This window comes from Pipistrellus kuhlii, unplaced genomic scaffold, assembly GCF_014108245.1.
Source record: "Pipistrellus kuhlii isolate mPipKuh1 unplaced genomic scaffold, mPipKuh1.p scaffold_m20_p_53, whole genome shotgun sequence".
Lineage (NCBI taxonomy): Eukaryota > Metazoa > Chordata > Mammalia > Chiroptera > Vespertilionidae > Pipistrellus > Pipistrellus kuhlii.
The window spans coordinates 1,363,662-1,380,416 of NW_023425555.1; the positions used below are offsets into that span (position 1 = coordinate 1,363,662).

Here is a 16,755-nt window from a genome sequence, read left to right on the forward strand (position 1 = left end):
AGCGGCCAGCGCCGCCTGCTGACCGCGGGCGCTGCCGGGCCGGTCCCTGCGGGCGGGTCACCTCCTCCCCAGACCCCGCCAGGCCCGGCCCCGCCCCCAGCGTCTTCCAAGGGGCCAACTCCAACCCTGTCGCCCCGAGACCTTGGAGCATCTAGTTACTTTATTTTTTTTTAAGGATTGAAGTACTTTTTATTATTAAATTATCTGCGTACATATTTTAACATTGCCCCCCCTCCCATACATACCCCCCCTCCCCAGAGTTTTGTGTCCATTGGTTGTACTTATATGCATGTATACAAGTCCTTCGGTTGATCTCTTATTCCCCCCCCCCCCCCCCCCCCCCATCCCTTCCCTAGCGTCTAGTTACTTAGGACTAAACAGAGGGAAGCCAAACCTCAGGGCAATGGATCAGAACGTCTCTCTGTGGCTCCACCACTGGGCCTGGGCGGTGGCTGGCCTGTGGCTGTCCAGCACTTCCTGGGATCCTCCTCACCTGCACCTGTGAAGGAGCGTCTCCCAGAAGTGACAAATGCTGGAAAAGTGAGACTGGCAGGCCACGGACAATCCTGGGCTATTGCCCTCCAATGGGACATCAGTCCAGAAGCATCACCAACTGCAAAGGCAACTTGGTTCATAGGGGACAAGCCTGCTTTTCACAGTCAGAGGCGGGTCCGGACACTTAATGATATTGAGGGAGACTTTAACACATAATAGGTTTTTAAAAAAAATCTTTATTGTTCAGATTATTACAACCGTTTCTCCCCCCCCCCCCCGCCCTCATCCATAGGTATTTTTGTCTAGCCTTTTCCATACCCCCCACACACAACCCTTTCCCCCTGAGAATTATCAATCCCCTCCCATTCTATGCCCGTTTCTACATAATAGGCTCTTTTAAGTGGGGGCTGTTACATCAACTGCCCTGAGGTGAATGTAATTGAGCGACACTCCTTCACTCCTGCACCCAGAAAGCTGAACTGTGTCAAAGAATCAGCACTTATTTTCCAAATTTTCCTTGAACTGTCCCACTGCCTCACCTGTCACTAAGGGAAAGGAGAATCCATCCATCTTTTTTAATGAACCCGTCTGGGCAAACCTGATGGGAGTCTGACCGGACAGCTAGCTGTACTGTATATGACAGTGATGGGAATTCATGAAACATTCATTTTTAGCAAAATGGAAATTCACATTAAACATCCACCATGTATGTAACCATCAGCCTGAAAGGAACATCACTTGGACTTGCCTCCCTCAGGTAGTATCTGAGCACACCATGTCACCAACTCATCAAGCCGGCACACATCCTTCTAATCACAAAACTTCAGTCTTTTCCTTCAGACCTGTTAAAAAGGTAAACTTGTAAACTAAGGCAGATATTCAAAAGGATATGGTTACTGCTGGGGTGAGGGATATAAGATGTCCTCTTTGTTTTCAAAGGATGTGCTCCTTTTTAAAAACACATTTTTGTTGATTTCTGAGAGGAAGAGGGAGAAACATCAATGATGAAAGAATCATGGATTGATTGCCTTCTGCACACCCACCACCAGGGATCTAAACTGGGAATCTAAACATGGCCTCCTGGTTCAATGGTCGAGGAGCAACACCAGCTAGGCAAGATTAGCAAAAAATTAATCATAGAATATAACAAAAAAGGCAGAAAAATCAAGTTTCTGGGACCAAGAGAAACCATGAAGCCGCCGAAACCGGTTTGGCTCAGTGGTAGAGCGACCGTCTGCAGACTGAAGGGTCCCAGGTTTGATTCCGGTCAAGGGCATGTATCATTACATTGGTTGTGGGCACATCCCCGGTAGGGGGTGTGCAGGAGGCAGCTGGTCGGTGTTTCTCTCTCATCGACGTTTCTAGTTCTCTATGTCTCTCCCTTCCTCTCTGTAAAAAAATCAATAAAATATATTTTTAAAAAAAGGAAAAAAAAAGCATGAAGCCACTTGTGCCATAAAGCAGAATGGTGACTGCCAGATAATTCGGAAACACAATTGGCCAGGAATCCTCTAAAAGCCCAAAAGGTCATACCTCTTATAGCCAAACAGCTAACCCAAGATCAGGGTACTCTATGGACCAGTTAAACTCTACATCTTAGAGCCAGAGTTGCATGAGCTAGCGAGGGCCTGTTTACGAAGGTCAGGCAATAATCTTTTAGAAACCAGGGCATCATTGGAGAAACCAATGTTAACCTCAACTAGAGGGATGTTCTAAAATAGAATATTCAAGGTTTTCAAATTAACGTAGACACATCACAAGCTACTATCTTCTATGCCCTGACTCTTTAGTTAAGTTCCTCTCCTAAACTGAGCACAGCAATTTGAGGAGAAACTCAACAGCCATTTGCTCTTTTGAAACGTTCTTTTATCGAAGAAACTTTGAGCCCTTCACCTAGCACTTTCCAACACACCCTTACCTAAGGGCCAACCCAAGAACTCTCTTTGCAATTGGGCACAAAACATGCCAGCTGCTCTGCAGCCATTTTCCAGGACCCTAATGCCACTTTCTCACAGCCTAACATGCTACAAGTTTTGCAGGCAGGGGGGAATCTCAATAAAAGGAAAATGACCTTTAGTGACTTATTTAATTCGACAAAATATTATAAAATGCAACTTCATGTATATAACCTGACCATACCACCACCTCACCAGTACAGAAAGAATTTGGATAAGGTGTAACTATAAAAAACCACAGGCTTCCCTGATGTGTATTATAGTCAAGTGACTCCACCCCCCCCAACTTGCTATATTCCAAGTTAACAGTCCTTTGTCCATGTGCCTTATACAAACCTTTTTATGTAGCTGTTACCTGTGCTATACTTACTGCTTAACTATTTAACATTTTCCCCACTTCCTATCACTATGAACACAAATATGGCAAAAACTTGCCTATCAAATATGGCAAGAACTTGCTTATCATCTAAATCCAAATGCAAGAAACATTTCTCTACAAAACAAGAATGACCCCAGTCAAAAAATCTTTATTGGAGCAAGATTCCTGACCAGTAATACAGTGATGAATTCACTAAACAGAGACCTGTGCAGAAATTACATACTATCCATCTAGATAGGTTTTATTACACTTTGCCTATTGATGGAATAGTTCCACTTTTAAAGTTTTATACATCAAATAGCTTTGAATTTGACCAGGCTGCCCATTAATTCGTCTCTGAAAAAATTAACTGGCATTTAATTTCAGCTACTATATTTTACAGCGTTAAAAAGCTTAGGCATTAGGTAGCTTCTCAAAATGTTGTTCTATGCACAATGGCATCTAGCAGAGCAGAGTCCATCATGTCACCCAGATTCAGACTGGTCTCATTTGAGAACAATAAGCTAAATAGCTGGTACTTGAGACAAAAGTACTCCTAACCTGAGTTTCTTAACCACCAATACGGACTTCTTCCTCTGCAAGCTTGTCTTCGGGGCCACCTTTATAGTGCCAATGAAGACATGCCAGCAATAGCCCTGTGTGTAACTCGGCATTAGAGCACCAGGTCTGTCTGGTGGTGGTGGCAGGCACTGTATTATAACCCAGGTAAATATAGACCCATTTTTAAAATGCCAACTTGATATACAAAATTAAAGATACAACATACTCAGAACTAAGTTTGAGCAATCTGGTATTCCAAATATTTGAAAATTTTCAGACACTGATAGCAAACTGTACTCATGATGTTTCCCAGCTATGGAGACAATATATTGATTCAAACCCCTTTACTCAGTCCACATAGCCCTGAGATCATCCTGCAAAGTGCGTATCAAAAAATATGGAGTTTAGTTGACAAAGTTTGACAATATGTTATACAAGTCAAGCTTGAAATCTGTTCTGAGAGAAAAGCATCAAATCCTTTGTGTACACATTTAGTTTTATTGTAACAAAGCAACTTGTACACTTTTAACGTTTAAAACTGAGCATCTTTTCTTTCCAGTGAAACAAAAAGAAAATTTAAAAATAAACAGGAACAAAATTACAATAGAGAAATGTCAATTCCGAATAAGATCCTACAGGTTCTGCTGATTCTCCCATCGAGTGGCAGGGCTCAAGTCATCATTAGGAGAGAATTTTATTTTAAAAGTGTCATCTTAGACTGCAAGGATGTCCGTTAAACATCACAATTAAACATGCCAAAGGAGAAGCCATGTTGTCAAAATGCCCACTTAACCCACCCAGACATCTCAAACCCACCCTTTGCTCACCTTCTATAACCCCCCCTTTTTTTAAGTTTTTTTTTTCTTTTTTTAAACAAGAGAAAGTAGACAGATACATGTTGGTAAATGCTAACTGTCCATATTCACATAGAGACACAGTGTAATCTCTGAGCCCAATATACAGAGAAAGGAGGGAAAAAGCTAGAATTCTATGCACTACTACACAGGGGCCTAGCAGCCTCCAGCTCCCAGCAGAGCGAAGGGAGCAGAAGGCTTTTCTTTTTTCCCACAGAGCACGTGGTGGTGATTCCATTAAGTTTTTCTTGAGACAGGAAGGGATAAAAATGAATTTGGAACAGAAAGGGGCAAAGATTCTTTTCCCACTGTATTCTGCTCAAGGTACATCCCCCCAAATAAGGTGAGAACCATGGTGTAAAGGAGAGAAAGAGAGACCTCAAAAACAGGGTGACTGAGCACAAGAGGGGGGGGGGGGGAGGGGAAGAGAAAGGAAAAAAAGACTGCAACTTGCTCCCAGGGACTGGAGAAAACTAAAAAAGGCTGGAATCCATCGTGTTCATTAGTCATCTTCTCCTTCATCTTCCTGTAAGGAGAAAAGCAGGCAATTAATCTTTAGGGTTAATCCTAAAGTCACTCCCAACATTCATAGGAACCATGATGAACTCCACAGAACATGGCACACTATGAAGAATCTAATTTTATGGACCTATATATCACAACCTATGCTCAAATCTTAGCTAAATGAACCAGTGATTTTATTCCAGATAAATTAATTTTTCAGCACTAACCAAATCACTAGACATCTTTCAGACCAAATAATCCAAACCAAAATACAGTGACTGTAAGAGTTTTATAGTGAATCTAAAACATGTAAATTTGTTATTCCAAATATGACCACCTGCACTATCCACACCACTTTTATTAAAGTACTGGTTAAGGAAGGACAGGCTTGTGTAGTCATAAAAAACCAGCCACAAAAGCAGAGCTAGTTAAAAATCACGAATACAATTTCATCAAAATTCCTCCCAATCTTATACATCAAAATAGCTTATCTCTTCTATAAATCCTCCCATAGTTAGTTGAGTCAGTTCCATTTTACAACATATATAACGTTTAAAATAACATGGTTTAAAGTTATCTTCCTGGATTTACCTCTCCTTCTTCCCCCTCATCATCATCTTCATCTTCTTCACCTTCATCCTCATCCCCTTCTTCATCTATATCTTCCAACCCTTCCTCCTCTTCATCATCATCATCATCTTCTTCTCCTTCTCCTTCTTCATCATCCATGTCAGGAACCTTAAAAAACCAGGAGTTATTGTTAAAAACTCATTTTCAAACAAATAAAACAAGTGCAACCTTGAATAGTAGACCACTCAACTCACCAAGTAGTACTGTAAAGGATTCGGCCAAATGTCATCTTTGATGACTTCTCCTAACTCATCCGCACCTGCATCAGAATGGTCAGTAAACCAGGTGAAGAAGCTCTCGGGTTCCTCATGCTGTCTCTTCCTGCTGGCTTTATTCTGCGTTTGACTTGAACGTTTCGTCAAATCCTAAATGAAGGTGGAAAAACTTCTGATGCAGGCTCTCTACAAAAACTAAGTTTCCCATAATTCAAACAGCAAGAGTTTAACCCAAAGGACAACAAAAATGTACATCAATATATTATCAAACTATCATTCTCATATATGAGAAATTACAAAATATAAAGAGAAAAGGCCCTAAAATTCTAGGTCTGGAAAGACTATTGTCAAATTTGTATGACAATGTTTTCCTGAAAGGTACCATCAACTAATTTTTGGCTTTTTCATAAAATTAGTTCCACTTTAACAAACAGTCCAACATAGTGTTATTTAAAAGATATTTCCTAGCCGAAACTGGTTTGGCTCAGTGGATAGAGCGTCAACCTGAGGACTGAAAGGTCCCAGGTTCGATTCTGGTCAAGGGCATGCACCTTGGTTGTGGGCACATCCCCAGTAGGGGGTGTGCAGGAGGCAGCTGATCAATGTTTCTAACTATCTCTCTCCCTTCCTCTCTGTAAAAAATTTAAAAAAAAAAAAAATCAATAAAAAAATATATATATATATTTTAAAGATATTTACTAATTAAATGCGGAAAGAAATGTATTTTGGTATTGGCATGCCATTGGAAGAGCTCAATCACAAATTAAGAAACAAACAAAAACTAGTCCATTTCTATAAAAATTTATACTGCACAAATTATGAGAGCTCCAGATTATTATATTTGACTTTAACACACTGTAGTTTGTTTTTTAATCCTCATCCTAGGACATGCTGAAAGAGAGAAGAGGAGAGAAGAGAAGGGGAGAGAAAGACTGCATCTCTATCCGTGTGAGAAAGTGATCAGTTACCTCCCAGACATGCCTGCTGGGGGTCTGAACCTGCAACCCAGGTATACGCCCTGACGGAGAATCCAACTGGCAACCTTTCTATGCACAGGAGAATGTTCAACCGACTGAACCTCCCCGGCCAGATTGGAATTTTTCTTGTATTTTAAGGATGTGCATAACACATTACCGAAGCACAAAGTATTGTTACATGATTCAACGAAACCAAAATATACAAAATATTTGCCAAACAATTTTTCAAATACCTTTCCAGATTTCCATTTGATTTCAGTGGACTTTGAAGATGGATCACCACTCTCATTCAGATGAAATTCTTTGGAGAGAACTTTATTTTCGAAGTAAGGATTTTCATCAAAATACTGTAAGAAGAGGATTAGAAATCAATACAATCAGCTCTTCTAACCAAAGCCCAAGTTAATATCCACAGTGGCAAACAAGAGTTACTGATACTCACAAAATCTATTCTGTAACCTGATTTAATATCTTCAAATTCTGTCACTTCAACTCTTGTCAAATAATGCAGCGCCTCTTCATCCTCTTCCCCAAGCAGTGCAGACACTAGACCAGCAAATTATAAGCCAAATGAATATTAAACAGACAAGCACTGAGTAACTCAAGTGCTTGTTAAAGCACTTAAAAATTTTTCCTAATTTAGTATCTTGGTTTCATAAATCCATTAACTGAAAACCAAATGGCTGAGTGTCAGAGGTAGCACCATCATTTTATCAAGTAATTAAAGGCAAATCCAGAATCTTCTAAAGACAGAAAACATTAATTATAACCCTCCCCTCTCAGTGTTTCAACTTCTACATGTAACAAACACGTTGGACCAAGTCCTCAAGCCAAGGTTCCTCTACTCCTTAACAAGTGGGCATCCTATACTCTTTAGTAATGCTCCGCTGGTAACATACCTTGTGGATGGTTGACAAATGTTGTTACCCAAAAATTTGGGATTTTGGCGATCAATTCTGACCTCTTCTGAAAAAATGGTTGGCGAAGTTTGTTATATTTCTGTTCTACTTTCAAAATCTCCTCACTGGCTTGTTCATTAAGTCTGAAGCAAATGAAAAGACATGTTGACGATGGTATCTGACAAATACAAAAATTGTGAAGACTACAGAATATACACTCTTGTTAACTTTAGAAAAGGGCAAAGTACACATTTATAATAAACTGAAGCATCTAGATTTTTATACCCCTATTAAAATCAAGTCAAAACTAAGCTGGCAATTTGATCTGGGTTAGGCACTCAATAATGGGCAGCTGTTTAGGTGCCCAAACCAAGCATTTTGGTGGCATTGTACATTTATTTCAATTACTACCAGGCTAACTTCAATTCTGGGTCCCTCAGGCACATCAGAGGGGGAGGGGGGGGAGAAGACTGCTAATCAAGTCAGAGCAACACTGATGCCATAACTGTCAGAAGTCCATGCACTGCAATTCAGACAACTTGTAGCATTTAAAAGGAGACCGAATCTTTACAAAAACAATGTGCTTTCATCAAAAGTTTTTTGTTGACTACAATATTTCACAGAAAAATAACACTGACTTCATGTTTCCACTATCATAACCATCTCCATTTAGCCAGTGGATAGAGATTTGACCAATTTCACAGATCTCCATACCATAAGATGTATTTCAGAAAATGTCTGGAAATTAAGAAAAACCTTACCTGTCTATTTCATTTTGTACTTCATCAATATGTTCAATCGCTTCTTGCTGTTCTTTTTCTGCAAGAAAAATATGCATAAAACTCAATACTAATTAGAAGACGCATTTATCTAGCTTTTCTGATGTGAGCAGTGTCTGTGAGTTATACAATAAAGCTATTTGTTACAACACACACACACACAATTGCCTGCAAGGCATGCCCTCCACGTGTTCATGCAAGTAGCTGACAAATTCAAACATTATTCACAAATCTTGCTATCTGTTAGGTATTCAAAATACTTGTAGCGTAGCACTTTTTAGCAGTTACATTACAAAAAGAGACTAAATTGTTAGTTTCTATTATGAAAGACAAGGAATAAACCTTATTCAGGAATTCTTTAAGTGTTTATTATTTATCACATTATATACCTGCAATATACTAATACCAGCTGCTAAGTAAACTGCGGAAAGCAACCCATGACATTAACAAAAATCAGGACACCACGGATCCATGGGTGGAACCACACTCTTTCTAGAAAGCTGAAAATATCGCTCAGTAGCTACAACCGAAACAAGACAACCCTACAGAGACAGGAAAGGGCCCCTAGGCCTGGACCATCGTAAACACTGCACTTTTCCTCTTTAGACCCCAAGATTCGTCTCTGACCTTTCTCACCCCTCCAACCCAATTTCAGGCGGGCTGATCTCAAGATGGCCCAACACTTACAGGGAGTCAAGCTTGAAGGCAGAAAACTAGGAGCCACGGAAGGAAGAGGAGGAGGAGGTGTGCTATGGGAAAGGTGCCCTTTTGTCCGGCAAAAGGCTGCAAAGCCGACCAACTAAGTGGGCGTGAAGGGTCCTGGAGGCGCGCGGCTCATTTCCGGTGACCATCCCGGGCTTTGCAGCCCCCCGCCGGGAAAGCCTTCCCGGGGAAGCAGGCGGCTTCCTAGGAGCCATCGCAAACCCCCCCAGCTCCCTGCCCGCCGAGCCAGGTCGCTCGGCGCGCGGCCGCGGCCCGGTGGCCGCCCCACGTGGGGAGCGCCCCGGGCGACAGCAGCATCCTCCGGGCGGCCGGCCGCGTGTCTCCCCGCGCCCCCGGGCCGGCCCGGGCGAGGCGGGGGGCCGGCCTGCGGGCGGGGGTGCGGGGCCGCCGCCGGCGGGCCGGGCGCAAAGAGGGAGCCGCGCGGAGGCCCGGGCGCGGGGCCGCGTCCGGCCGCACCATGTGGCGGCGGTGGCGGCTGATGGGAGCGAGGCATCATGGCGGAGCACAATAAAGAGAGGCTTCTCGGGAGGGAGGGAGGGGGAGGAGAGCGAGGGAGGGGGGAGAGGAAGGGGGGGTCTCCTCCGCCCGCGCCGAGCAGGCCGCAGCGCCCCCGCCTCGCAGCGCCGTCCGCCGCCGCGGCGCCACCCCGGCCCGGCCCCGCGCGCACAAAAAGGGCGCCGAGGCGCGCGCCGGCCCGGCCGCCCAGCGCCCCCCGGGCCCCACCGGCGGCCTGCGGGCCGGGCGGGCGGCGAAGATGGCGGCGCGGGCCGGCCCCCGCCTCGCCTGCTCCTCACCTGAGGTCTCGTCGGCCCCGTCGTGGTTGGAGTTGAGCTCCTTTTTACTGACTTTGGCCGCCGGCGCCGACATGGTGCTGCTCCGCGGTCGGGGGGGGAGCGGGGAGGGGGAGCGCAGGGACGGCGAAGGGGGCGGGCAGCGGCTTCCCCTCACGCCACACGCGCGCGGGCGCTCGCTCGGTCCGGCCGCCTCCTCCCGCGCCGCTCGTTCTCCCTCCCCCTGCCTCGCGCGCGCTGCCCTCGCGGCCTGGCGACGAGGGAGAGGCTGCGGCGGCGTGCCGGGCCCGGCCCGGGCTCCTGCTTACGGAAGGGAGGCGGCGGCGGGCGGGCAGGCGGCCGGGCTCCTTCACTCACGCTCCGCGATCCAGCTCGCTGCTCGTTCTCCCCGAGTCGCCTCCTCCTCCACCTCCTCCTCTCCGCGAGGGGCGGGCGGCAGGGCGCAGGCGCGCCAGGCCCGAGCGCAAGCCCCGCCCCCTGCCGGAGGGGCTCGCGCCGCCCGGCCATTGGCTGCGGCGCCGGGGCGAGGGGGCGGGGCCTCGGCGCGGAGACACAGGGCCTGGCGGAGAGGCGGGAGGAAGGAACGCGGCGACGTACGGGGCCGGCCCCCCGCGCCGCGCGCCCCTCCCCCGCTTTCCCCTTCTCAGGCCCGACCCGGGACATTTGCGCGCTACGGCGGTCCGGGGCGGGGCCTCGCGGCGCCGCGCGCAGGCTCCCGGGACAAGCGCGTCACGTGGTGGCGAAGCGGTTTCCCTTCTCCGCCGGGCGGAGGGGAGTTCGCAGCCCCCCGAAAGTGCAGGCCTCGTAGTAGCATTGGGATCCAGAAATAACCCACCCCAGGTTCTTTCTGCGCCCTGGGGCGATGTGCCAGGGCATCCCCCCGTGGGGGAGAGGAGGCAGCGCCTCCATCCTATCTTCCAGATGGGGAAAAGGCTATTTTTACTCACTCGGGCTTTGCAAAGCGCCCCAAGCTGTCCACAGTTCACTCACATGGCCTTTTCCTGGCTTTTAGTGCAAGCTCTGCCCAGCGGGCTGTGTGCCCTTGGGCAAGTCACTTCCCCACTCAACCAATTTGTTATAGAATGATCAAATGCAAAGAAGGCTGACAAATGGGACTGGGTCAGTGCTAATAATTTAAACAGGGCCGAACTGAAGTGGAAGTCTTCTGAAGGCAGTGAGTGTCCTTTTTGGCCCAACTCTGTGCCTGATGCTTGCAAGAAAGGGCCGGTCCTGGACAAGTGTAGTGTGTAATTCATTAAGGCCACACAATTGACCAAATGGGGTAGAGAAAGGTGTTAAAATTTATCTCGCCTGATGATAGGGCCAACAAAGGCCTGCTTTAGGCCAGGTCTTGAACCATTAAGCAGGGCCAAGGCATTCCTGTTAAAATATGCTTTCTAGCCGAAACCGGTTTGGCTCAGTGGGAGAGCTGTCGGCCTGCAGACTGAAAAGGTCCTGGGTTCTATTCCGGTCAAGGGCATGTACCTTGGTTGCAGGCACATCCCCAGTAGGGCATGTGCAAGAGGCAGCTGGTCGATGTTTCTCTCTCATTGACATTTCTAGCTCTCTATCTCTCCCTTCCTCTCTGTAAAATATCAATAAAATGTATTTTTAAAAATAAATAAATATGCTTTCTAGGCAATGCAAAGGCACCTCCCTCTACTCCTTCCTCCAGGGCCCCTAGACATGGACCTTAAAAAGCTTCCCTGGGCAATTGTAACCAGAATTTGGGATTGGGTCATTTGCCTTCCAGCAAACACAGTGTTTTTCTTTAGTCCGTGGTGAGTGATCAATAAATGTTAAGTAATTGGCATCCAGTCCATGGGTACAGAATACAAGTATCTTCTGGGGACTTCCCCAAAAACCCAGAAATTTATCTAATCCTTTCCCTCCAAACCTGAATCTCAATCGAGTCCAGCTCAATCCATTTCTATCCCAATTGCACAGGCGTAAAAGAAGTATTATTAAATGTTTGCAAACAAGATCCCAAAAGAGAAGGAAAAAACACCAAAACCCGATTTGGCCGAAACCGATTTGGCTCAATGGATAGAGCGTCGGCTTGGGGACTGAAGGGTCCCAGGTTCGATTCTGGTCAAGGGCATGTACCTTGGTTGTGGGCATATCCCCAGTAGGGGGTGTGCAAGAGGCAGCTGATCGATGACTCTCTCTCTCATCGATGTTTCTAGCTCTCTATCTCTCTCCCTTCCTCTCTGTACAAAATCAATAAAATATATTTTAAAAAAACACACAAAAAAACACCCTGATTTGCAGCATTTGCTGTTTTTGGTGGTGCTTACATACTCTCACGATGGCCAGTTTCCTGCCACCATTGTGATGGTACTGAGTTGGAAAGAAATACCAGGCTCTGGCGCATTGCTGAAGCATGGCCCATGGCCCACGGGCTTGCTTGTAAGCACATACATTTTCTCATTCAATCGTCATGACACACAAGGTAGGTTATCAATATCCTTATTGCACAGACAAACTCAACTTTTCTATCCAAGTGGCAGAGCCTAGATTCTAGTTCAGGCTAGTGGACAGCAAGCGCCTACTCTATGACAGTTTTCCCATTTGGGGCATGACCTATACAGAACAGACACATTTGACATAAAAAACCCGGGGCACAAATGCACACGAAACAATGCTTTACCCTTCCTAAGTGTGATGTGACCCTTAATCTCCTATTTTTCTTTTCTTGAGATCAGGGTGTGCTCCACTAAAATGACTTCACGACCTACAGATGGGATGAAACATTCTGAAAGACACTGTGCAGAGGGCTGCAGCTACACAGAGCATGCTCCAGGGCAGGTACGGGGACCGCGGCATCCCTCCGAGGTTGAGGCACTGTTCCCCAGGCATCTGCAGAGGCTCCACCGGCCTTCCACACCCCCAGCCTCCCGGACCACCTGCTCCTCCTCTTGACCTCATCACCGCACTCCAGACGCTTGCAAAGCTGAAGCGTAAAATTTTGTTAACCAGCGTCACCCAAAATTCAATACAACAGGAACAAATTTTTTTTGATGAATGCAAGATCACACACTAGGAAGTGGAAGAGAAAGCAAAAGGGCAAACGTTTCAGTAAATAAGGGAGTGGCATTGGACACACCGAGAGAGAACTCATCCACTGCGCCATCATTCACTGTGGTCTCCAGCACTCTCCTTGGCCTTACTCAGAATTCCTCCCTCTCCTCTCCTCCCGTTTCTTTGAAGGAGAACCCCATGGCTTAATATTGGAACAGATGTTGGGGTTCCCAACAGCGCAGCAGTGACCCGGGATGAAGAGGAAACCTGAGCTAGGATGGCCTCACACACACACACACACACACACACACACACACCCATTTCTGAGCCTCTTTTTCCTGCTCTCCAATATACTACCCCCCGCTGCCGCTGCTGTGAGGGCTGATGGGGAGAGAAGCGCTTCGCACAGTGCCTGGCAGATCGGTGCCGGCGAATGGCCAGAGCCGTCACCAGGTCTGGATGAGCCTCAGAAGGACAGCGGTGCACACCGCGTGGTCCTGTGAACGCTCCCCTTGTCTACACTTTGCTGCTCACAGGAGTGGGGGGAGCTTACCCATCTCCAGAGCCCAGTTTGGGTGCCAATCGGGGTCCTACGTGTTTTACTTCTATTCAAGCCACCTCACCACAAGCCTGAGGCGGGTACATGTCGAGCCCATTTTACACAAGAGAAAAGAAACGCCGGTTCCGTCACTCGCCCAACAAGGTCACAGCCAGGTACAGCCAGGCGTCAAACCCTGGCTCCAGCTTTGCCACACGGGGCCATCAGCTGGGGGGGAGGTCTGCGTGCCACGGGACCTTGCCCAGGGAAGCCAAGCTGGGCACGCCCCCCAGCACACCCCTAGGAACCCCTGGATGCGGATTCTGGCTCCTTCCACCTCAGCCAGGTCTGCAAACCAGGAGGATTCTCAGACCCCTAGGCTAGCCCCTTCCCCGAGCCTGCGGCCACACTTTCCCAGGACAGTGCCATCCCGCCTGCCTTCCACCTATCCAAACCCGCCCCCACGAGGCCCCCACATCCCCGCTCGGCAGGGAGGCCTCATCACCGGGACAAGCCACTCTGTGCCGGGCTCCGAGCTGTGTGCCTGCAAATCGCAGCAGCCACGCCTCCAAGTTAGGGGTTCATGGTGGGGGGGGGGGGGGGAACACGACATGAAACCCAAACTACAAAGTACTGATGTCAGGGCCACGCCGGTGACCCCAGGAGCTGCCGGGGCGGAGGGGGCACTCCTAGCCCAGCAGCCGCAGCTCGGCGGAGGACGCGTGCGGGTCCGCAGTGCCTTTTGGCCAGGAGGCCCGCACAGGTAGGAGAGGTGAGGGATCCTGCCGAGAACAAGTGGGGGTCGGGGTCCCAGGGGAGAGAGCAGAGCGCCAGGAGGTGAACGCAGGTGAGCGGTGCAGGAGGGGGCTGGAGCCCGGAGAGGCGCTGGTGGGGGCCGGGGGGTGGGGCCCGAGGGGGAAGGCCCTGCAGATCTCAGTCTGTATCTCGGGGCAAAGGGGAGGCGAGGAAGAGGAAGGGTTTTAAGCCCGGGGTCACGTGACCGGCTTCGCGCGGCTGGGAGGGAGGAGGAGGCTGGAAGCGGGGGAGGAGGAAGAGGAGGAGGAAGCTGGAAGCCGGGGGTGGGGGGGAGAAAGAGGAGGATGAGGCTGGAAGGGGGGGGAAGAGGAGGAGGGGGAAACCAGAATGTGGGCGGGCGGCGCAGAGCTGGGGAGCGAGGAGGAGGGACCGGCGGGATTTTGGAGGTAGGACCCCGGGGGCTGAAGGACCCCAGGTGCTCCCCCGGGCTCAGGCGGGCCGGCGGCGCTGCACCCCCAGACGGGGGTCCCGGAAGCCGGGGGGCCGGGCCGGGAGTGGGTGGGGGCAGGGGGAGCGCGCACGTGCTCCGGGGCGCCCCGTCTCCCCCCTCCGGCTTCTCCTGCACCCAGACCTCCTCCGCTCACCCCCACGCTCCCAATGACCCCTCCCGGGGGATCGGAGCCCGCACCCCGAAACCACCGAGAGAGACCAGCGGGGGGTGGGGGGGATCACGTGGAAGCCAAAACCCACTTTGCAAAGCCTCCCGCCCCGCGGCGCGGGCGCAGGACCCACCTCCCTTGGGCACGTCCGGGGCGGCCGGCTTCCTCTCGGGCTTGGGCGCCGGGGCGGCCCGGGGCTTCTTGGCCGGCGGCGGCGGGGCCGGGCGCTTGGGGGCCATGCTGCGGGCCGCGGAGGGAGCCGGGCGGGAGGCGGCGGCGGGAAGGCGCGGAGCTCTGGGCCCGCCCAGGTGCGGGAGGTTTAAATGGGCCGGAGCCGCCCTGCCTGCGGGGGCGATTTACATGACAGAGGGACACACACCTCCGTCCCCTCCCCCGCCCCATCCCTTTCTCCTCCCGCCAATCAACACCGCTTCCCGGGCCCTCCGGCTCGCCCCCGGGCGGAGGGGGCGGGGAGCCGGCTGTGCGCTCCCGGACCCTCCAGTCTGCAGGCCTGAGACCCCCGCCGCCCGCCCCGCATCTTTCCCCAAACCCCCTCCGTGGCCGTGCTGACAACTTCTCTTCTTTCTCCCTTTGGCCTCCAGAAGACTGAGATGTGACCTGGCCTCTCCCCAGCCTGGAATGTTCTCTAGACCTCCTCCCCCACCCCCCCCACGTCTGGCTAACTCCTGCCCAACCTCCAGGTCTCAGCTTGGAAGAGTAAGGGAATATGGAACTAAAGCAGTGGTCGGCACACTCATCAGTCCACAGAGCCAAATAGCAACAGGACGACGACTGGCATTTCTTTGGAGAGCCACATTTTTCAAACTTAAGCTGTATAGGTAGAGAAGGCCCTGATTGGCCCTGATCACTGGCCAGGCCTTGGGACCCTACCTGTGTACAGATTTCATGCACCATGCCTCTAGTTTACCTATAGTAACATATATCAAAAATAGAAAAACACGTTCTTTTGACCCAGAAATTCCCCTTCGAGGAATTTATCCTGCAGATTCACTGCTCCACTGTGAGATGATTCCGACACAAGGATATTCACTGCAACTTCGGGACAGCAAAAGATCGGGAACAGCCTCACTTCAGGCTTCTAGAATGCTCTGCAACAAACAACACAAGTAGGAGACCGGAGCTGTGGTGAAGCGAAAAACAAAGTCCTAAACCACGGAGTTAGCAATGTTTACCATTTGTCTAGGAGGGGGAAGAAAAAGACACACCTTCACGTATTTCCCTGTATGTCTCGAACTCAAGGACTTAACAGAAGGACTATTATGAAGGTGATAACTCTGCCTTCACTGGGGGGGCGGGGGGGGGGGGGGCTGGGTGATGAGAAATGAGAGGACTGGGTACAGGGAGATGGTTCATTTTTTGCCCTGCTATACATTTTGAATTTTGAATCTTATGGCTATGTTGCACTTTAAAAAATTATCAATTGGTTGAAACTGGTTTAGCTCAGTGGATAGAGCGTCTGCCTGCAGACTGAGGGGTCCCGGGTTCGATTCTGGTCAAGGGCATGTACATTGGTTGCGGGCACATCCCCGGTAGGGGGTGTGCAGGAGGCAGCTGGTCGATGTTTCTCTCTCATTGATGTTTCTAGCTCTTTATCCCTCTCCCTTCCTCTCTGTAAAATATCAATAAAATATATTTTTGAAAAAATTATCAATTGATTGATATGAAGAAAGAGGAAAGGAGAGAGAGAGAAAAAGAGAGAGAGAGAGAGAGAGAGAATACATTCATTGGTTGATTCATGCATGTGCCCTGACCTGGGATTAAAGCCATAACTTTGACATAGGTATCAGGAAGTCTAACGGCCCTGGCAGGTTTGGCTCAGTGGATAGAGCATTGGCCTGCGGGCTCAAGGGTCTCAGGTTCGATTTCGGTCAAGGGCATGTCCCTTGGTTGCGGACACATCCCCAGTAGGAGGTGTGCAGGAGGCAGCTGATTGATGTTTCTAACTCTCCCTCTCCCTTCCTCTCTGTAAAAAATCAATAAAATATATTATTAAAAAACAAAAACAAAAAACTCTAACAA

The 16,755-nt window shown here is 49.2% G+C and overlaps 1 protein-coding gene across 3 annotated transcripts; it reads right to left on the bottom strand.

Moving 5' to 3' along the window:
- Nucleotides 1-3,847: 3,847 nt before the first annotated feature.
- SET (SET nuclear proto-oncogene) lies at nucleotides 3,848-15,044 on the bottom strand. 3 transcript variants are annotated; one of them, XM_036416252.2, is made up of 8 exons: nucleotides 14,849-15,044; nucleotides 8,210-8,267; nucleotides 7,449-7,591; nucleotides 6,992-7,095; nucleotides 6,783-6,896; nucleotides 5,552-5,722; nucleotides 5,319-5,465; nucleotides 3,848-4,749 (listed from the first exon to the last, which is right to left on the bottom strand). In XM_036416252.2, the coding sequence occupies exons 1-8, from the start codon at nucleotides 14,952-14,954 to the stop codon at nucleotides 4,726-4,728; spliced, it is 867 nt and encodes a 288-aa protein (XP_036272145.1). In that variant the 5' UTR covers nucleotides 14,955-15,044; the 3' UTR covers nucleotides 3,848-4,725. The 3 variants fall into 3 exon arrangements, with proteins under 3 accessions (XP_036272145.1, XP_036272144.1, XP_036272146.1); XM_036416251.2 differs by lacking the exon at nucleotides 14,849-15,044 and adding an exon at nucleotides 10,050-10,419; XM_036416253.2 differs by lacking the exon at nucleotides 14,849-15,044 and adding an exon at nucleotides 9,745-10,130.
- Nucleotides 15,045-16,755: the final 1,711 nt, after the last annotated feature.

Excerpts from the sequence above, each read along its gene's own strand:
- SET (XM_036416251.2), bottom strand. The coding sequence starts at position 10,404 with ATGTCCCGGGTCGGGCCTGAGAAGGGGAAAGCGGGGGAGGGGCGCGCG. Across the intron at positions 8,268-10,049 it reads CCCGCCGCCGCCTCCCTTCC|AAAAAGAACAGCAAGAAGCG; the intron begins GTAAGCAGGAGC and ends TTTTTCTTGCAG. Across the intron at positions 5,466-5,551 it reads ATCCTTTACAGTACTACTTG|GTTCCTGACATGGATGATGA; the intron begins GTGAGTTGAGTG and ends TGGTTTTTTAAG.